Genomic DNA, 21,864 nt, shown 5'->3' on the forward strand with positions numbered 1-21,864 from the left:
AAAATAAATTGGTCTCTGTTAGCAACAACAAGTAAGCCGTTTTGAGAAAAACAACGATCTCTTTTGCAATACTAAACAAACAAAAATCCGAAATAAAAATGTTTTCAAATAAAATTGGGAATTTTGTTTGTAGCTTGTTTCTGCGTGTGTTTCTGCTTTCTGAATGTTTTCCCACAGTGCAACAACTTTCTTTTATTGTCATGGCGTCTTTCAAAGGCTATAGACAAAGGCAAGGCTATAGAGAAACAAGATTAAGCACATAAGTCGTGTCAAGACTGCGGTGTAGGCCTCTGCATAGAAAAATGCTTCCAAAAGTACCATAGCTAGAGACAGTTATATGATGAATTGACTTGAAACATGCTTGTTTGTATTAACCTACATCATAAAAACATAATACACCTATACAATATCATAAAAAGAGCGTATCAATGATTTTTCTAAATCAATTTGTGAAAAATTAATTCGCCCAGGGAGTCTGAAATAGCCCAAAAAACTCGCCTACGAAAGGGTTAAATGCTTTTATACTTGGCCTTTACTTCTTGTTTTCATATTATATGGCTGAAATATTTTATCCTTTACACACAAAAAATGACAAGCTTCAATTTCATTTAGTTGCAAATATAAAGCAAACACTTTTTTCAGTTTTTTCAGGGTTTGAAGCGAAGATGATGAGTAAAAGTCGATTAGAATTTTTCTACTGAGCAGTTTCCCACAACATCCTCTTTATCAGGCTATCAAATATAGACATTTCTGATAACAGGCTATTGTGTAGCGTCCGTAGTGAGACAGATATTGCTGGCTACTTTTTAGAAAAAAAACTTAAGACCCTATTTTAGTAATCTTTTGTAGCAGTAGTTGTATGTATATCTGTACGTCATCATTTGTTATGGCCTTCCTTGTGTATTAATTAACGTCTTTCTCCCCACTGAGTCTTCCAAGAGCCGAGCAAGCCGACACTGCTGCAGACAGAAGCCACGCTGAGTTCCTCCAGCATTGGACCGGTGATGACCTGGAGTATGCCGGGCCAGACTCCTCGTCCCTCAAAGAAACTGGGTTGATGTTGCCACAACCGCACGCGAGACGGTCAGCCCTCTGAGACCTGATCCTGCCTTAGAAACAGTAGAAGCGGTTGACTCGAGGCTGGCTGAGGCCACCCTGGAACCTGTAGAAAGAGCCCAAGAGCTGAGCAAGTCGACACCGCTGCAAGCTGAAGAACGAAGAGTATTGGCTGTACTGTACCAAGGCACCCAGAATAGTTCACAGATGTCCTCTGAGCAGGAAGGAGTGATGGAAGTCCGAAGGGGAGCTGACAAGAGCAAGGCTCAGCCCCTATGAACCGACCCGACCATGCTCAAACTAATCCGGAAAAATAAGAACCGGATACGACCCCGGACTGACCTGAGAAGGGAACTATGGCTACAGCCTATGCCTATGGCCGATGCCTAACTATGGCTATGAACTATTTTATGGCTATGCCTTAAAAGCAGCAGGCCCCAGTCAAATGTTCGAATGAGACGCTGGGGTCAAGAAGAATGGGAAAAGCTGTGGCCACCATTGATGATGGCTCGCTGTGGAACCCCACGCTGAATAACTGAGGAAACCACCCACATAACGATACTGGGAAAAAAGCCGCGACAACCAGATTGACGGAGTTGTTCCCTCCCTATCACTAAGCCCAGGTCGACCTCTCGACAAGCGCTAAAGAAACTGAGGGGGTCAGAAGAGGCACATGAACTTCTCCAAGTAGCCAAGCTTTCCATGGGGCAAGCAGATAAGAAGCCGAGGAGAAAACAAAAAATAGAGGTAACCAGGAGATCCCGACGGGCCCAGGAGCCCCTTCTGCCTGCAAAAGCGTGGCCGTTAACGATTCCTCCTATGCCGACAAAGCGAGCACTTCTGAAAGAAAGGAAACAACTCCAGAAATAGAGGAGGAGAATGAGCAGCCTCTACAGCTATATGCTGAGGATACGACTTGTCAGAAGACTCTCACTCTGCCAGCCCTGAGCCTGATATAAAAGTGGAATATCGGCGGGTGGTATAGAGCCTGCTTTAAAAGCAGCGACCCCTAGACCTGCCTTAAAGTGAGGGCAGAAGAACCGGCAAGGGTGGGCTATATTAGGCTACAGAAATGGACAGCTTGCCCGGCTACCCAGAAGACTTACCCCTATACTACAATGCCGCTCAACCAGACTATGGGCAAAAGACACAGACGACTCTACAGACAGTTGCTAGAAGATGCGGCCCAATGGAGAAAAGCCCAAAACGCAACTAAGGATATACGCGATCACGACGAAACACTTAGTCCTGATGATAAACGACTATTGACTCTAGAACTAAACTACTTAGATCGTTGGAGCAAAGCTTCAACGAGCCATAATTGAAAGCTCCTCGGTACCTTCAATGAGGGGAGTGTGTGGTGGCCGTAGTGAGACAGACATTGCCCGCTAAATTTTAAGAAAAAATTATATTTTATTTTAGTAATCTTCTGTAGCAATAGTTGTATGTATATCTGTATTTAGTTGTTCGTTATCGCCTTCTTCGTGTATTACATAATGGCTTGTCACAATTTATGTAATCATATCATTTTCCTTGTACATTAAATAATGCCTTACCACAACTTATGTAATCGCCATCACGAGTTTGACTGCACTAACTGATGCAATACTTGTTGCTGTCGTAGGCCAACCATATGAAAGGCTGGCACCTTTTCTGTGATGGCAGAGTAGCCCTTGGCTGTGGACAGTGCCAGTTATACCAAAATACACTACAGCCCTCCACTCTCATGCGTGACTATTTTGGAGCCTGAAAAAGGGGAATTACCTAGCGTACCCTAAAAGACCGGGCAGCATCTTTTACAATTAGTAAAATGTTCCATTAATAAACCCAAGAGAGTGACAAATACAGATTTTTGCCAAGCTTAAGCGCACGAAACAGTCCCACAACACTGGTGTCCATATTACTATCTATGTATTGCAGAGGTATTAGGTTTTTTGAGATATATTCGTACAATCTTCTGTAATTTATGCTACAACTGTTATATTCTTTTAATCTTGACACCGGAAGTGCAAGTATGCGTACGCATCCATGTGCTAAAAGGCTAATTAGAATATGGCGTAATCTTATGAGTAGACTACGGAATAAAGTTGATTCATTGCAATCTAAAACAAAGCTGGTTGATAACTACATATTATTACATGGTGTCAAGTACCAGGACCTTACGGCTGCAGATGTTTGCACCTACCTGGTCTCTGGGTGCAAGCAGCCCACAATAAAATATAAGTACCGATTGTTCTGTCTATCATTGTTTCTGATACTTGGGAGTTGACATTCAATTCAAACAATGGTTGATTCAGATTCACCAGAGGAGGAGGGTCAAGAAACGCCTGCAGTGGTTACCAGGCCTCCACCGTTGAGATTAAAAGTTGACAATCCGAAACCATTGGATTTTGTAAATGCGTCAACCCAATGGACAGACTGGTTATAGCGGTTCACCAGATTTAGGAACGTTACAGGTCTTAGAGAGCAGCCTGAAGATGTACAGATAGATGCTTTACTGGTCATCATGGAACCAGAGAGTGAGGAAGTCCTTGCTCAATTGACTTTCACTGGAACACAGGGTGAAAATTATAAATGTGTGGTAGATACTTTTACTGCCTACTTTCAGCCGAGAAGAAATATTCTGAATTACAGAACGCATTTCTATAACAGAAAACAGCCTACTGATGAGACAGCTGAAGAGTATATCAGAAGTATACACAGTCTAGCACTTAAATGTAAATTCAGTGAAGGACTCACACAAAATGACATGATAAAGGATAGGCCGCTGTCTGGTATGGCTGATTCGTTATTGAGTACTGAGTTGCAGCTCAATGAAGATGTGACGTTGGCTACCGTGACCTCCAAGATGAGAGCTAAAGAGACGAAACAGAAACAGATGACTGCTGAAGCTATGGTGGCTGCCATTAAAACTAACGAAACAGTGGTGACTGCTGTTAAAACCACATCAGCATTTGGAGCTGCCAGGAAACCGCCTAAAAGAACTATTCGTAATTGCAAATACTGTGGTGGCACACACAAACACCGCGCTTGCCCAGCGTTTGGCAAAGCCTGCAGCAAATGTTCCAAACTAAACCAATTTGAACGAATGTGTTGTCAAAACAGAACTGCTCAAGCTAATGAGATCACAGTTGCTTCGCCAGAGGGAAACTTCGAATACTACATCGCTTCCGTTCAGCACACTGTAGATACAATTAGTAGAAATGCTGAAACTGCGTATTATGTAGATGAGTTTTGTGTGGAGCCTAAACTTAATGTTTTACAAGTTGAAAATGAGTGGTTTCTAGATTTTGATGTTCTTGGTAATGTAATAAATGCTAAAATATATACTAGAGCTCAAACCAATGTAATATCACGTGCTGAACTGAGTAGGGTGTCGCGAAAAGCTGTAATCAAACCCAGTAATTCAAAGTTGACTGCGTACTCGGGCCATGTTCTACCGGTTTTGGGTGTCAGTGACATTGAGGTGGCATACAGGGGTGAGCGGCCTTCACTCTCATATGATGTGCTGAGCGATGAAAAAAAGGCACATACACTCCTTGGTTTACCGTCTCTCAAAAGTATGGGTATTCTTAATGTCTCTGTGGTTGGCTGTGATAATAGTACAAACTCCTGAACAGAAGGTAAGTGCCAGATTACGGATGAGTTCACCGACGTGTTCACAGGATTCGGTAAGTTAGAAACCACACATCACTCTCAAACCAGATGCTGAACCATTCACTTGTCCGCCCAGGTCAGTACCTCATGCCCTCAGGGATAAACTTAAGAGTGAACTTGAGCGTTTAAATTATTTGGGAATTATTACAGAGTGTACTGGACCAAGTGAGTGGTTAAATCAAATAGTTCCGGTTTTAAAACCCGATGGATCTTTGAGGATATGCCTAGATCCTCAGCAGTTAAATGTGGTTACCATCAGAGAAAGGTTTACCTTACCTATCCTTACCTTAACTATCTGTGATATATATGCTAGGCTGCCAGGTTCTACTATATTTAGTACCTTGGAGGCACAATCAGGTTTTCACCAAATTCCCATTGATGAAGAATCATCCAATCTGACCACTTTTCTCCCGCCTTTCGGTAGGTTTAGGTATTTGCGATTGCCCTTTGGACTGACATCTGCACCTGAGTTTGTCCACAAAACTATGGTAGATTTGGTAGGGGATATACCCAGAATAGAGATATACATCGATGATGTGCTAATTCATGCCAACTCGCAATCCGAACATGACCTAAAGCTAAAGCAAGTGTTACATAGATTCAGGGAAGCAGGGCTTAAGTTGAATGCAAAAAAATGCCATATCAATCAAGTCTGTCAAATTTCTTGGTCGCATACTCTCAGGTAATAGATTGGCCCCCTCACCAGACAAGGTGCTAACTGTGCGAAATGCTTTGACTCCGTCAAACAAATCAGAGGTGCGCTCTTTCCTAGGCATGATAACTTATCTTGCCAAGTATTGCCAAAACTTGTCCCACCATACCAAACCATTACGTGATCTGTTGCGGGATAATGTTGAGTTTTGTTGGGAACCTGTACATGATAGAGCGTTGCAAACTGTCAACGATTTGATCACAAATGTGCCTATATTAGCTTTGTTTGATCTTACTAAAAAAGTTGTGGTTAACGTAGACGCTAGTTCTCACAGCCTCGGAGCAGTTTTGTTACAAGATGGTAAAGCTGTTGAATTTGCAGCTCAGTCATTAACCACTACGCAGTGCTTGTATGCTCAAGTTGAGAAAGAAATGCTTGCAGTTCAGTTTGGTCTAAAGCGGTTTCACCAATAGGTGTATGGTCAAGATGTAAAAGAGGAGTCTGATCATCAACCATTAGTGCGTATATGTAAGAAAGCATTAAATGACTTGGCCCCCAGATTGCAGAGAATGCGCATGCAAATACAACACTATAGCTATGAAGTAGTGCATGTGCCAGGCAAATATATGTATGTTTCTGAATATCTCTCAAGGTCATGTAGAGCAAAAACCTATGAGGTAGATTTGGGTATTGACGACCCCATGTCACAGATATGTGCAATTCGTGTTAGAAGCAACACAGGCATGAGTGAATATCAAGAGGCTACCAGTAATGATGCACCCCCTTCAGGTAGTACTTAAGTATGTTTTATCTGGGTGGCCAAGGCAAAGGAGGCTTTGTCACGCTCTTGCTAAACCTTATTGGGGGTTTCGAAATGATATCACTGAATTTAACGGCTTGTTGTTTTACGGAGACAGAGTTATAGTGCCACATCTGAAACAGTCACACGTAGTTGAGCAGTTACATGAAAGCCATCAAGGTATTACTCGAACTCAGCAAAGAGCAAGAAATTCAGTATTCTGGCCAGGCATGAATCATAGAATAGAAGACAAAATTAGCTTGTGTGATATTTGTAAGGCTCATGACAATGCACAGGCGAATGCCCCACTTACAACCAGTGAAATACCAGATTACCCTTGGCAAATTCTAGGTAGTGATCTGTTTCAGTTTGAAGGGCAACACTACTTGTTGAACGTCGATTACTTCTCTAAATGGGTGAACGTCACTGTGCTCGGTGACTTGTCAAGTAGACCTCTGATTAATGAGCTTAAAAAGCAGATAGCAGACTTTGGGTGTCCAACTGTAATTAGATCAGATAATGGGCCGCAATACTTAGCCAAAGAATTTGCTAGACAGTATGATATTAGACATGTTACTTCCTCACCAGGGTATGCACACTCCAACGGTCAGGTTGAGCGTTCTGTACAGACAGTGAAACGTCTGCTACAGAAGGCATCAGAAGATGGTAAATGTTTTTGGAAAGCATTACAAATGTTCAGAAATACTCCACTAGATGCTAACTTGCCATCGCCAGCTCAACTTCTCCACGGTCGCACTTTATATGATGGCATCCCAGTGCAACAGCATTGCTTATTTCCTAGAGCTTACAATAGGTCAGGGTTAGGGAAAAATTAGTCAATAGGCAAGTTGTTATGAAAGAAAACCATGATGTCAAAACGACTTCCGAGAGAAAAGTTCTGGTAAATGGTCAAAATGTGCGATTTAGAACTCAGCAAGGTAGGTGGGAAAAGGCTGTAGTGCAAGGTCACCATGGTAGTAGTCGGTCATACAGTATCAAGACTCTTGCATATGGTGTGGTAATTAGAAGGAATAGACAGCACCTAAGGGCTGATAATACTCTATCAGAGCCTTCTGATAGGTGACTCGCGGTAAGTAGTAATGGAGCAAGCCATGGCACAAAGACCCAACCGGTACAGGTGCCAACATCAAATGTAGTTTCGGGCTCAGTGAATGAACCTGTGAGTGCTTCTCCCTCACTGTCACCTCCTCCGGCACCATGTATCAATCCAATTTTTGAGCAGACAACGGGTGCACAGTCCGAAACTAAGAGAACTCGATCTGGAAGAGCTATTGTGCGCCTTATTCGCTTCAGGGATGATTACCAATAATTCTTTTTTTTACTGTCCAGCTTGGTTAGCTGAGTTTCTTTTGCATTGTTTCGTTTTGTCAGAAAAGGAGATGTTAGGTATATTCGTTTAATCTTGAGACCAGAAGTGCAGGTATGCGTACGCATCCATGTGCTAGAAGGCTAATTAGAATATGGCGTAATCTTATGAGTAGACTACGGAATAAAGTTAATAATTCATTGCAATCTAAAACAAAACTGATTGATAACTACATATTATTACACAACAGGCGGTTCCCTATCTTTCTTCATATGCAAAATGCCGTAGAGCTCCATGTACATTTGTCTTCAGTGAGCAATTCCTACTCTAAGCTTTTTAGATCGGTATTAATTTTGGACAAGTACTAATCTCTTTCCCTTGAGAGGGTTGACATGAATAATGACACTGTCGAATTAGATGGGCCATTTTAAAGACATTGGCTTGCCCTGAATCGTACTTTGACATACTGCACACACCCTGGCGCTACTTGTAAATTGAGCATCATACAAGCTGCCTATAATCAAGTATGTAGCTTTCAATCATTGCATAATTTGTGCCAATATTAAAAAAAACATTTTGTAGCATACTAACGTGATAGCAACGAACACAATAACATTGACTAACGCGACTCTAAAGCTTCTGTACAACAATTTACGGGTTGATTGGTACTAGGAAACATCACTAACTATAAACTAATGACTGTAGCATTTGATATTTCCCACTGTTAAAACATAACTATATTGTTATACTAATAGCAATAACAAATTACTATAATATAGATAATCATGTTATTAGCGATAGACAATTGACAATAAACGTAGTGTGATGGATTTACTGAGCTGAGCTGCTTTAATTACTAAAAGCATTCAGCTATTCTCAGATTAGCCCTATAACTTAAAAGCCAGCTTGCGTGGAAAGCCCGTTGATTAACACTCAGCCCTGGCTATATAAGCAAAGGTGCATCAGTGTTAAGACAGGGAACAAAGAGCACAGAGCTAGCGATACAGACTACGAACGACAGAACTAAAGACTGAGAGTTACGTTCTTAATCTGCATTAAAAACAGTGCGGTAACATTAACCTACCTTTGTGCAGCTTTGTATATTTTTGGTAACACATATATTGATTAACATTCTTACATTTACAAGTGTAACGGTTTTGAGTATTTATTATTTGTAACTCATTTCAGCATTACGCTTGATTGTAGTGAATTGTATTTAATTGTTCTATCTTTTCATGTTTATAGAGCTTGTGTGAATAAAAGCCATTATTCACCAGACACTTTGCAACCACTAGTTGTGCATGAGAGCTATTACTCATTCCGTGTAAGACGACTTGTACGCAGAACCCACTTGCAAGTGGCTAGTCAGCGCTGACTTTCACAACATTAGTGGCAGCAGTGGAATATCTGTAATCCTGTTGCTACAGAAAGTTTAGCTGTACGCACAACTTAGTAATTGTTAAACAGCTCTCCGGAAAAAAGATGGCTCAAGGCGGAGACTCCAGAGTGTCTACTAATCCATTTCTGCCAATCAGTAACCCATTCTTGGACGCGACTAATCCATTTACTGATACTGATGAGAAACAGCCAAGGCAAGTCATGCACTCTGATACATCAGTACACATTGATGGGGCAGCCTTCATTGACGATATGTACCGGAAATATGTGTTGGAACTGCAGGACACACAGGCTGCCAGCAGTTGCATATCTTCTTCAGCAGCAGAAGGACTCCATAATTTGGCACATTTTACTGTCTCCACTCCCCGACCAACAGAGCAGCTGCAGTCAACCAGGTTAGTCAAGCCTACTTCAGAGAAGGGTGATAGTTGTTGGTCTACCCAGGAGTTGTGGCGCACACTCAAAAGACAACTAGACCAAGTCTGTAATAAGAAGACTGAGGTTTCAAACTCTACACTCAGTGGTCGAGTGGATATCAGGTTATCACACTTTGATGGGCATGGAGATGTAAACTTATTTATACAACAATTTACTGAAATTTGTGACGTACACCGATGGGATGACCGAGTCGCACTAATACAACTAAGATCCTGCTTAGAGCAAACAGCCAAAGATTGTGGAGGAGCTGAAACGGTTGTTGAAGTAAATAGGAAGATGCTACAGATGTTCGGACTGTCTGCGTCTGAAGCAAGATAACAGCTGCACTATTTACACCGACGAGTAGGAGAAGATTACCTATCATTGGGTAACAGAGTAGAGAGACTGTCAAAGTTAGCCTATGGTGGTCTTGGGTGTGCTGTCGAGAATAAGATGGCCTTAGAACACTTCCAGCGAGCCGTTAATGACCCTGCACTTTGGCGGCACCTGCTGCTGGTCAGGGCTTCAAATCTGGAGGAAGCCATTACCGCAGCAAAACATTATGAAATAGCTGGGCATCAACCAGTACAACCCTCAAGAACTAGAAATCCTCCAAGAGTTACCCAAATAGATAATCCAAGCGGTACTAGTGGCAAAGCTGCAGAAGGCGACTCTGAAACGGATCTGGCTGAGGCTCTATTCTCCATGTCATTAGAACTGGAAAAACAGACAAAGCTGATGAAAGATCAGTCTGCCCGGATTGCTGCTCTAGAGCAAAGAAGTGTTGACACAACCAATGTCAAGTCTCATAGAGCCAGACGTTGCTTCATATATGGAGACTCTTCCCATCTGATGCGGAGTTGTACAGTACGGAAGAAAAGACCACCACCATCCACAAACACTAATCAGGAAAACTAGCAAGATTCACTCCTAAGATTACGAGTAAAGTAGGTAGACCGGTGTCAGATACCCGTTACGGAAAGCCAAATAAGCAGGGCAGGAGAAAAACAAGGGTGAGCCAAGCAGACAGTCCTGGTGAGTTGTCACAATTAAAACCAATCATTAGGAAACCTGATTTGCTTCCCTTGCCTCTTCATTGCTCTGGAGATGCTGCGAACCCTCCGGTAGGTCAATCTAACTGCTGTACTAGGGTTGATGCAGAGCATTCTTGTATAAATTTTGCAGCCACTGCTTCTGCACCCTATATTCTAGGAAAAGTTGAGGGCTGTTCAGAATACTATTTAGTAGACAGTGGATGTACCCTCAACTTGCTGGCAAGGAGAATGTTTGATAGGCTGCCACAGAAGTTTCTTGGTGGATTGCTGGCATTTGAACACACTACAGGCACTCTGGCAGATGGATCTGGTTTGAAATTTCAAGGACAGATAAAATTAGCTGGCAGATTAAGGTCAGAACCAATCGAATTAGACTTTGTTGTTGCAGATATTGAGCCAGATGCTATACTTGGAATGCCCTTTTTAGTAAGCCATAATTGCTTAGTTAGTTATTTAGACTTTACTGTTGTGATGAATGGTAAACGCCTTAGATCAGGGGTAGGCAATCTTTTCAAGAAAAGGGCCATTTTGCAAAATGTAACTATTGTCTAGGGCCGCATCATACAACCCTGATTTGGTATTTTCTGTCTTTATTAAAATTTCAAAAAGTAGCATATAATATACAACCTGAATACAATACAAGAATAAACGTGTATGTATTGGATTTATAAATTACAGTAGACAGTAGATAAAGTATGGAGATAGGAAATATAATATTTTTATAGTATTCATAGTTAGTGAGAAGCTTGGTGTTGGATATTTTTAGCCAATTCGTTAATGTTAGATTCTATTCTTGATGTGCACAGACGCAAACTATGCAGCAGATGACTGTCAGTCAGATTGCTTCTCAGTTTGCTTTTGATGTGCTTCATTTTGGAAAACAGTTGCTCACAGGTATATGTACTTCCGAACATGCAGACAAATCTTCTGGCAAACTTCTTTAAATTACAGTAATCTGCAGTTGGTAAGGACTTATAAAAGTCAACTAGGTGCATCTCTTTGAAATTTTGGATGAGAATGTCATCCTCCTGCAGCGCATTCAGTTCAAGCTGGAGCTGGATAGCTGCTGAGCTCATCTCTCAAGTACAAGGCAATGAGAAGATGGTCATCTCACTTTTGAGACTTCTGAACTCTGTAAAATGAGAGGAAATCTCCTCTCGAAGTACTGCCACTTCTGAGCATAGCTATCCAGGATCTCATTGTTGCCATTAAAGACAGATTTATGGGTGGGAAAGTGATTAACTTTTTCTTCACGCAGACTTTGCTCATAGAGCTGAAGATCTCTTTCAAATGTTCGGAGTTGCTTAAACAAGTCATGTACCAACTTGTCTTGTCCTTGAAGCCTCACGTTGAGTTGAGATAATTTTTGAGAGATATCATTTAAGAACACGAATTCCATTCGCCAGAGAGGTTCACACAGTTCTTGAGCCTCCTTTCGTTTCAACTTCAGAAATAAAATGATCTCATCTAGTAATAGCCAGAAACGTTGCAATGTTGATGCTCTGCTAAGCCAGCGAACCTCTGTAAAATAAACAACATCCTCAGACTGGCTGTCCAAGTGTCTCAAGAACTCCTGAAACTCTCTGTGGTTTAGTCCTCGTAAGCGTATGTAGTTTATTGTTTTTACTACTACTGAGTTGACATGATCCATATTGATAATTTTTGCGCTCAGGTTCTCCTGGTGTATGATGCAATGAACTGCAATAAAATTTGGCTGGAGCTCACGTACTTTGGTTATAAGACCATTGTGACACCCTATCATGGATGGTGCACCATCTGTACACAGTGACACACATTTGCTGAAGTCCTCAATTCCCGTTTTCTGTAGTGACGCTTGAACACCTTCAAATATATCTACACCTCTTGTAGTACCTTTCAACGGGTTTAAGTCGAGCAGTTCCTCGGTTACATTGAAATCCTTATCTACAGCTCGAATAAATACAGCCAGCTGTGCTGTCCCTGATATCTGTACTCTCATCAAATGCAAGTGAATAGCATTCAATATCACCCAGCTTCACCTTTAATTGATATGCTATGTCTGAGCCCATATTTTCTACTCGTCTGACTATTGTGCGGCGTGAAAGAGATACATCTGAAACACTTTTTAGCATTTGTGAGCGCTTTAACTTCAGCAGGTTTCAGTAAGCACTCTTTTACTATTCCACCATCAGAAAATGGCTTCTGGTGTTTGGTGAGAATCTTCGCAATCTCAAAGCTCACTATAGTATTGGCAATGTCAACCTCACGTGGTTGAGTTAACACTTGCGGCTGCGCTTCAGGCTTTTTGTCAACTTTTCTGCAAGTTGTCTTTTCTCCTCTGTGTTGTATCTGCCATAATTTTCACCATGATTGGTTTCAAAATGTCTTTTAATGTTGTATTCCTTGGTTTGAGCTACTGAATTCTGGCAGATTAAACATACAGTCTTGTTATGTACTGATGTAAACAAGTATTTATTCTGCCATTCAGTATTGAATTTCCTGTTTTCTTCAGCCACAGTTCTTTTTCTTTTAGTAGCCATGATGACTAGACAGCACTTGATAGCATTAACAGCTCTTAACAGTTAGGTAACTGTTAAAGTAAATTGACCAATAACAGGCAAAAACAAACAACCAATCATTGAAAGGGAGTGGCTATTTGTAAACAACTATATTATTGCAGTGTATGCTATGTGTAAGACAAACCTGTAACTGTGATCTAAATACATGTATAGAAATAGATGGCGTCTTTTCAGTAAGTACATGTATGTCCGTTCTATAACACTATCTATGACTACTCTGCTAAAGTTTAAAGCCAACTGAAGATTCTAGTTGATGTGAGGGACACTACACTATGCTTTTAACAAAATTTCACTACTATATAGCATTTTTTATATTTAGTGTATAATTGTACTCATTCAAACGCATCTATATATGCAAAATTACTGGGAGGGGTGGAAGGGCTGCACAGTAAATGGCAAAGGGCCACATGCGGCCCGCACGTTGCCCGCCCCTGCCTTAGATGCACCAACCAGCGTGGTATAGATTTTGTCAGTAGAGTACAGGTAATTGCTAATGAATCTATTCCCGCTAGATCTGAACAGTTGGTCCGGTGTCGGTTGTTAAATAACATTTGTACCCCTGTTGGCATAGTAGAAGACACCGGGGTTGCTGCTAAGCATGGCATAGCTATTGCTGCTAGTGTGAGTACATGGAGTGAGGAAAGGAAATTTTTTGTTAGATGCATTAATCCTGCAATGCAAGTATGTTACCTTAATGCTGGATCTATTATAGGGCAGTGTGTCAGCTTGAGGAAGGGACAGATTGTCAATTCATCTGTTCATATGACGGATGGGCACCACAGGAAGCATGTCTCAGATGAAAATATCCCTGCTATTCCATCTCACTTGGAGAGCCTATATGAAGAGGCAACTGAGGCATGTTCTCAGCTTTCGCAACGCAAAGCGATGGCCAAGTTGTTGCATAGCTTCAGTGATGTTTTTTCGAAAGGTGACTCTGATCAAGGACTGACTTCTTTAATGAAACATTCTATTCCTGTTAAGGCGATGTCAAAGCCAATTAAACAGGCTCCAAGATGTTTAGGGTTGGAGAAAGTGCCGAGGTCAGCAAGTAAGTTCACGAGTTGTCAAGGTAAGGTCTTATTGAGCCTGCATATGGAGCATGGAGCTCTCCTGTTGTACTCGTGAAAAATAAAGATGGCAGCTAGAGGTTTTGCATTGACTATCGCAGATTAAATGCTATTACAGTCCATGATGCTCACCCCCTGCCTCGTATAGATGAAAGTCTAGAGGCCTTGGCTGGCAGCAAACTCTTCTCCACACTGGATCTCATGAGCGGCTATTGGCAAATTCCATTAGATAAAGATGCTAAAGATAAGTCGGCATTTTGCACTAGAGAAGGCCTGTGGAGATGGAAAGTCTTGCCATTTGGTTTAACGGCAGCTCCGGCAACATTTCAACGAATGATGGAGCAAGTGTTACATGGACTGCATTGGAAGACTTTGCTGCTATATCTAGACGATGTTAAAGTCATGGGTAACAGCTTTGAAGAACATTACCTCAACTTTGAAGAGGTCCTATCTCGGCTTCGATCGGCCAAGCTCAAGCTTAAGCCATCCAAATGCCATCTCTTTCAAGAAGAAGTGGCATATTTGGGACATATAGTTAGTAGTAATGGTGTAGCAACTGATCCAAAGAAAATATCTGCTGTTGCTACTTGGCCATCTCCGAAGAATGTGACCGAGCTACAATTTTTTCTTGGGACTGTTGGTTACTATCGTCAGTATGTCCAGGACTTTGCCAACAAAGCCTGACCACTGACAAAGATTAACCAGTAAAACAGTCAAGTTCGAATGGAATGAGGAGTGCCATGCAACTTTTAACATACTGAAGCAGTCGCTACTGACGGCCCCAGTTCTGGGTTATCCAAACCCGGCTTTTGATTATATCCTGGACACAGATGCTTCTCTTAATGGGGTTGGTGCAGTTTTGTCTCAAATCCAAGATGGCCAGGAACGGGTAATATCCTATTATAGTCGTGCTTTGTCACCTGCTCAGCAAAACTATTGTGTGACTAGAAGAGAACTGTTAGCTGTTGTTAAAGCTGTTGCTCATTTTCGTCCAAATTTGTATGGTAAAGAGTTCAAAATTTGTAATGATCATGCTTCACTTTAATGGTTATGCAGGAGGACTACGCCTTCTGCCCAAGTTGCAAGATGGTTAGAGATCTTTAGCGAATTCACTTTTACCATAGAGCATCGACCAGGGAGCAAACATGGGAACGCTGATGGGTTATCAAAGAGGCCATGCCACGACTGCACCAAATGTGACAGAGTCACCAAACAATTTGGAGGACCAAACATGGGCCAAATTCGACATGAACTATCAAAGAGGGCACGAAATGAAAACCCTGTGTGTACTAGGATTGCTGGAGAAAAGTTGATTGCGCAAGAGTGTGCCGATGACTTATTGGATGAAAACCGCATTCATGAAGTAGTTGGTACAGACTGTAAAGTATCAGCTAGGAGTGGACCAGAGTCCTTACCAGCTGCCAGCTTCATCGTAGCTAACGGTGATGGTTGTTGCATGGTAGAAGATTCCAGCACTAGTGATAACTGCCAGAATGATGAAGAGCAGACAACTTTAAATTACTCTTCTAATCAACAAGGGGGTCGCAACCAACCTTCACCAACACCACAGTCGGACACACCCAGCTCTGATGAACTGTGTCAGGCTCAGTTGCTCCCAAGTGATATTGCGACTATCTACAATGCTGTCAAGAATCAACAATCTCTGGATCCAGCTATAGTCAACTTTGGCAGTACAGAATTACGAAAGCTTAGCACCATGCTCTCTTTAATGCGAATAAGAGAGGATCAAGTGCTGGTAACTCATATACTTGTTGGGAAAAGATCTCGGAAGGTAATATTTTGTCCTATGAACATGCAGAAGCAGGTGGTGTGGAACACGCATACCCTTTCTCATGTCGAGATAATGAGGACCCTCCGGAGACTTAGACTGACATAGTACTGGCCTGGAATGACGTCTGATGTTCGACGTATAGTGAACAGCTGCGAAATATGCTGGTGAGCGAAGTCTGGAGGTTTGCATCATTCTTCAAGTCATGGACCTCTTTGGGTTGGCCGTCCTTGGCAAAAGGTTGCAATTGACTTAGTTGGACCGCTGCCTTTGACCCCTTGAGGAAACAGATGTATTTTAGTGTTGACAGATTATTTCACCCGTTGGTAGGATGCTGTACCTCTACCTGACGCTACAGCTCCTATTACAGCTGAGGCTTTAGATAGCCGCATTTTTTGCTACTTTGGATTACCCGAAGAGCTCCATAGTGACAGAGGAACACAGTTCAAAGGTGACCTTCTGGCAGAACTTTGCGACATGTGGAGAATCAATACAACTCGGACAACTGCCTATCGTCCCCAATCTAACGGGGTGGTGGAACGTGGAAATAGAACCTTGGGCGATTCCCTTCGCTGTCTTCTACTTAGTCAGATGGAAGCTCAAGAAAACTGGGACATTGTGCTACCACAGGTCATGAGGGCCTTTAGAGCAACCCCACATACAGCAACAGAGGAAACTGCAAACTATTTGATGCTAGGACGGGAATGTAGGTTACTTGACCAGTTAATAGGTGGTACACATGATGTCGATGAGACTACACGAAGTGAATACGCCTCACAAATGCAAGATCAGTTAGATACTGCTTACCAGTTGATTCGCACTCAACAAATGTTACCTCCTAGATTACCTGAACAGGAAGATGCAATCTTCAAAGAAGGAGATCTGGTGTTGATGCAAAACAAACAAAGACGTAAAGGGATTCACCCAAAACTACTAGCGAAGTTTAATGGGCCATTCATTGTAAAGGTCTTTGACAACGGCACTTATAAAGTTGCTGGTCAAGGAACCATCAACGAATGTCGTCGCAAGCTGTTCATGCCGGCATCTGATCCAGCTGGAAAACTGAGAAGCCCAATGAACAGCTCGGATGTTGACCAGTCAAGGAATGATTCTCCCAGTGATATAGAAGAGCATATCGGGCCTGAAGAGAATCCAGCATCACTAGATGCTGCACTCGATCAGCATTTTGATGATCTCAACATGTCCTGGGAAGAACAAGTTCCGCCTCCTGAACGGCCAAGGCGAACCTTGAGAAAACCTCCCTGGTTGAAGGATCATGTGTTATATTGAGCTTCGAGGCCTTAAAATAAGATATTAGTATGTCCGATGACACCAAGTTTGAAAACTCACTTGGGGAGTCTCGGATGCCTTTATCTACGGTCTCAAGCCTTGCTATAGCATCAACCATCACTCAAAACATTCAACTCACTCGAACCACCTGTATTATTAGGACAACTAAGCATTGTAACCTAAGGTTACAACAGGGTTGTCAACATTGGAGCTGGATCCCTAATCCATCCTTTATCGACGCTTGTGAGCCAATATAAAATACCGGCACTGCATCTAGGGGTGGAGAATGTGACGGATTTACTAAGCTGAGCTGCTTTAATTACCATAAGCATTCAGCTATTCTCAGATTAGCCCTATAATTTAAAAGCCAGCTTGTGTGGAAAGCCCGTTGATTAACACTCAGCCCTGGCTATATATGCAACGGTGCTTCAGTGTTAAGACAGGGAACAAAGAGCACAGAGCTAGCGATACAGACTACGAACGACAGAACTAAAGACTGAGAGTTACGTTCTTAATCTGCATTAAGAACCGTGCGGTAACATTAACCTATCTTTGTGCAGCTTTGTATATCTTTGGTAACACATATATTGATTAACATTCTTACATTTACAAGTGTAACTGTTTTGAGTATTTATTATTTGTAACTTATTTCAGCATTACGCTTGATTGTAGTGAATTGCATCTAATTGTTCTATCTTTTCATGTTTATAGAGCTTGTGTGAATAAAAGCCATTATTCACCAGACACTTTGTTTTGCAACAATTACAGTTGTGCATGAGAGCTATTACTCATTCGGTGTAAGACAACTTGTACGCAGAACCCACTTGCAAGTGGCTAGTCAGCGCTGACTTCCACAACAGTAGCTTCTAGCAACGCTCACACTATTTTTCCAAAAATCTAAAACAATTCAATAGGCTTATACAGCCTGAAAACATTTCGAATAAACGTATATACCCCCAATAAATTAGTAAGACAACCATAAAACCTAGAAAGAAACAATACGTTACAAATACGATAAATATAAGTAGCGCAACGCAGGGTTCGAGCTATCGGAACTTTGCTTTCTCAAAACTTCCGCTTTGTGCACAAAAAGTGCTGCAATAGTAATCGCCAACTTTATTTCAACAACAGATGTTTCCGTTTTATTTTACCAAAAAGCGATGATTGGAACTTGTAAGGCTATTCGTTCGTATGGGGTTCATATACGGTATCTACGGTCAAATCTGAAAATTAATAATTGGACAAGCTATGTATTCCAAGTAAAAACAACTCCAAACTAACATGTTACAACCTCCAACTTGTGTTCAACTTGGTAGGACATTCAAGTACAGTAATTACCGGGTGGCCTTACGGCGCTATATTGGACGTGTAATAGAGCTTCATAGTAGTCTACTCGTGTAGGTGGAATTAAATCCCACATAAATACAGAGACTAAGAGAAACTTCTTTTTTCATCGAACTGCACGCTTACAACATATTGTCTTGTTTTACAGTTTTAATCACTTGTATTCTAGTCTCTAACACCATCTGGCAATCTAAAGTTTTGAAAAACAATCCTAAGCTTTATAAGTGTATTTTCCCTTGGCAATAGAAGCATTGATTCGTAAAGCACACGCACCAAGGTGCAAGCATGTCGGTATAGCTGTATAGTCACACACAGGCAATGTTCAACCACTCAGTGTACACTAAGTAAATGTTAGAGACGGATATATATATATATATGTCTCTAGTTCCAATCTCAACCCAATCTCAAGTTCTATAGGATATCACAATAAGGCTTCTGCACAGGAGCGGATGTGATTAGTGAAAAGAAGAATAATGTATGCGCAACAATTTGAAGTCACTTGATTGATTTTATCACATGATAAGTTTTATCAGAAGCCCAAGCTTGATTCCGCTTTGACCTGCAATTGGCTACAAAATCCATAGCAATAGCTTGTGGTACTGCTAGGTAAATTGTAGTATCTTTCACACTTTGCAACATTATGTTTTGTCAACTAAGAGTTGCCCGTGCACACTGGTAGTAAATGAATAGCTTATGCACTACAATGAGATTGCAACCAGGAATAAACCAACTATTGAACGCAGATCACATCTAAACTATTCCAGTTTTCTTTAAGTTAACATCGTCTGTTAATTTTCAAAGCATTATGATATAATCTAGTCTTTATAAATTTGCAGAGTTAACCATTAGTGACAAAATGCTTAAGCACACAAATTGTCTTCGATTGGTAGGTGAAAAATCTGTATACACAATAACTAAACCCTAGTTAGAACTAGCAATGTACAACATAGAATGAGCGGGAGACATTGGACAGAAGTATCTAATAGTGTAGGTACTAATGGTACGAGTATATCTACAATAAATACATCTTGTTGATATTATAAGACGCAAGGAAGATACTCAACAAAATGGCGTGGAAGTATTTTTAAACAATTAAACGCCTTGAGTGTCCTATACATATACAGGATAACTAATCGCGCAGCAGAAGTGAAGTCCCTACTCATGGGCACCGGGAATGAAGAACATCACAACTGTGTGAAAGACAATGAATATTTGGAGCACTCCGTACACAGGTTTAAAATAAATAGAGAATAAGTTATAAACTATATACTATAACTATAACATAGCCTGCCATGTATTATTTGGGCTGGCAGTAATGTCGGGTGGGAGTGATGTTCCCACTGTCCTCCGTGCTGGTTGCTGAGCAATGTCCGGCGGAGGACCAGCACTTGCTAGTAGATGATCTATATTGATATTTCGATGTAATGAACAGAACTGTTCGGGCTGACTAATACTGCGCTGCCTCTGGCCAAGGAACGCCCTCGGTGGGGTGTAGTACGGATTAATGTCCTCATTCCTCTTCCGTGAGCGACGATATCGGGAATCCAGAGTAGCTGCTTGACGTCGACAACTTGGTGGAGAGGTCAATGAATCCGAGTTTGGAGGAGAACCTTCCAGAACATCAGGCGGGTCGGTCAATAGGGAATCAGGTTTGGTTGCTGGATGAATAGATTGGCTGACTAAGCACGCAGCCTCCTTCTTCAACCGTCGTATTGATGGTATCTTCTTAAATCTCGTCTTCGCAACAGCACCTGTACAATGATGACAGTCTATAACATGATAGCCTAAAACATGGCAGCCTTTATCATTAAAGCCAGCAACACGACAGCAGTAAAGTTGCAGGCATATTATAAGAGATATTAGCAAAGATGCCTCAATGTTATCCTGCTGACAGACTAGGCTGCAAAGCGGGGCAGTTACAGACTGTCCCTGCAACTGTAACTTACAGTACCAGATGCTCAATAACGTATCTATTCATCACATTGTATGTTTGCACTGCTGAATGAAAGACATGTGATGATAGCTAAGCTTTCAGCTCTACACATAGATATAATCAGGGCTGTATTGTTCATTTTAGAATGCCTCTGCCAATATCTTGAGTAACATATAACAAGTTAGAGATTCTTCTCACGCCTTGGGTGATCAGGTTTGGTGCTGATGGTACAACCCTAACCCATGGATAAACAGGTTCAACGAGTGAGCATAAAATAAAAACTATACAATAAATATTTCCATGCAAATATAGATAATAACATAGCTCACTAATCAAACAAATTATAGACATATAATACGTGACTAGAGCTTGTCAAGCAGATATTAAAAAAAGGAAAAACACAAAATTACGAAGTTTAAATCAACGGTTACATGTACGCAGCCTCAGAAAATCCTGAGTTGATTTCTTTGCAATGAAGTAGATGTTTTTACGTACAGATAGTGTGAAAAAAATTAGCAAGCATACTCGATATATGAGCAATAAGAAGAAAGTTCGCGGCAAATTTCTTTTTTTCTTGGAAGTTTTAAGATAGTTCTAAACACGTCTGCTTCGCGCAGCGTCCATATAACAATAATAATAAAGAAAACATTTCAAATATCATTTGCAAATTGTAATCAGTCAAGTGACTATCGTCAGAATATTTCGTAAAATTGCAATAAGGCTAGTAAAACCAACCAAGAATTACTCTACATGATCCCGTAATTGGCTTCCCATAACAATCAAAATATTCATCTTAAGTGGAAGTAAATGTTTTGAAGACCAGAATTTATGGTAGTCGTCAAAATCAAAACTCTTCGTCAGTTCAACAGCGTCTAGCATATTTAAACTTAATCGTTATCATTAAATATGTGAATCCAGAACAGACAAAACCGAAACATCTGTTTTCCGTTCCCTTCTCAGCAGTAAAAAATGGTGCCGAAATGGATTTGCTAGGTTTGCAACCACTAGTAATATCCTGAAAACGGGCTCTGCACGATACGTTCGCACTTTTCGTCCGAACATTGTCGACACTAAACAACAAAAAAATCCCCGTTTGGCCGTTCTGGGTGCTGAAATTTTGCCTCTACACAGCAGAGGCTGCCTCATAGAACAATACGGCCCTGGATATAATAAACCTCTTTTTATTATATCTATGGCTCTACCCATAGATATAATAAACCCCTTTTTACTATATCTATGGCTCTACCTATCAAACAACAAAAAAGGAGAAAAATGGCTCAAGAATATTACCCAATGAGTTACTGTCATTTTCAGAGCTCGACTGGGAGTGGAGAGTCACATCAGGAAAAGGGATGGCTACCACCTCCTTGTAGGCTCTGACAGAAAGGAGTGTAACATCCGGAGAAGAGCTTACTGAGTGAATGGTCAGTTCCTCCAAGGAAGAGGAAAGTCCATGCTCAAGTATTAGCCTCTCTGGAGCAAGGTCAGGCACCAGGCTGCGATACATTCCAACTCATCAGTT

The 21,864-nt window shown here is 41.3% G+C and overlaps 3 protein-coding genes across 3 annotated transcripts in view; 1 reads left to right on the forward strand and 2 right to left on the reverse strand.

The window, feature by feature from the left end:
• Positions 1 to 11,466: 11,466 nt before the first annotated feature.
• On the reverse strand, positions 11,467 to 12,339 carry LOC137400363 (general transcription factor II-I repeat domain-containing protein 2A-like). Its single transcript, XM_068086691.1, has one exon. It carries the CDS (start codon positions 12,337 to 12,339, stop codon positions 11,467 to 11,469), a length of 873 nt encoding a protein of 290 aa, XP_067942792.1.
• A 2,522-nt stretch (positions 12,340 to 14,861) lies between these two features.
• Positions 14,862 to 17,065, forward strand: LOC137400364 (uncharacterized). Its single transcript, XM_068086692.1, has 3 exons — positions 14,862 to 14,875; positions 15,043 to 15,778; positions 16,106 to 17,065. Exons 1-3 carry the CDS (start codon positions 14,862 to 14,864, stop codon positions 17,063 to 17,065), a joined length of 1,710 nt encoding a protein of 569 aa, XP_067942793.1.
• A 1,843-nt stretch (positions 17,066 to 18,908) lies between these two features.
• LOC137399450 (BTB/POZ domain-containing protein 7-like) overlaps positions 18,909 to 21,864 on the reverse strand; it is a 39,173-nt gene continuing 36,217 nt past the window's right edge. Inside the window, exons 15-16 of the mRNA XM_068085571.1 lie at positions 21,633 to 21,838; positions 18,909 to 20,160 (exon numbers count right to left, since the gene is read on the reverse strand). Of these exons, the coding sequence (XP_067941672.1) occupies positions 19,685 to 20,160; positions 21,633 to 21,838 (682 nt within the window). The 3' untranslated portion in view covers positions 18,909 to 19,684. The remainder of the gene's footprint in view (positions 20,161 to 21,632; positions 21,839 to 21,864) is intronic.

Source organism: Watersipora subatra, chromosome 7 (genome assembly GCF_963576615.1).
Source record: "Watersipora subatra chromosome 7, tzWatSuba1.1, whole genome shotgun sequence".
Lineage (NCBI taxonomy): Eukaryota > Metazoa > Bryozoa > Gymnolaemata > Cheilostomatida > Watersiporidae > Watersipora > Watersipora subatra.

What these genes read in the sequence shown, in the direction of transcription:
- LOC137400363 (XM_068086691.1), bottom strand. Translation starts at nt 12,339, where the DNA reads ATGAGAGTACAGATATCAGGGACAGCACAGCTGGCTGTATTTATTCGA.
- LOC137400364 (XM_068086692.1), top strand. An exon ending in TTGGGAAAAGATCTCGGAAG is followed by an intron (nt 15,779 to 16,105) that starts GTAATATTTTGT and finishes ACCCGTTGGTAG; the next exon opens with GATGCTGTACCTCTACCTGA.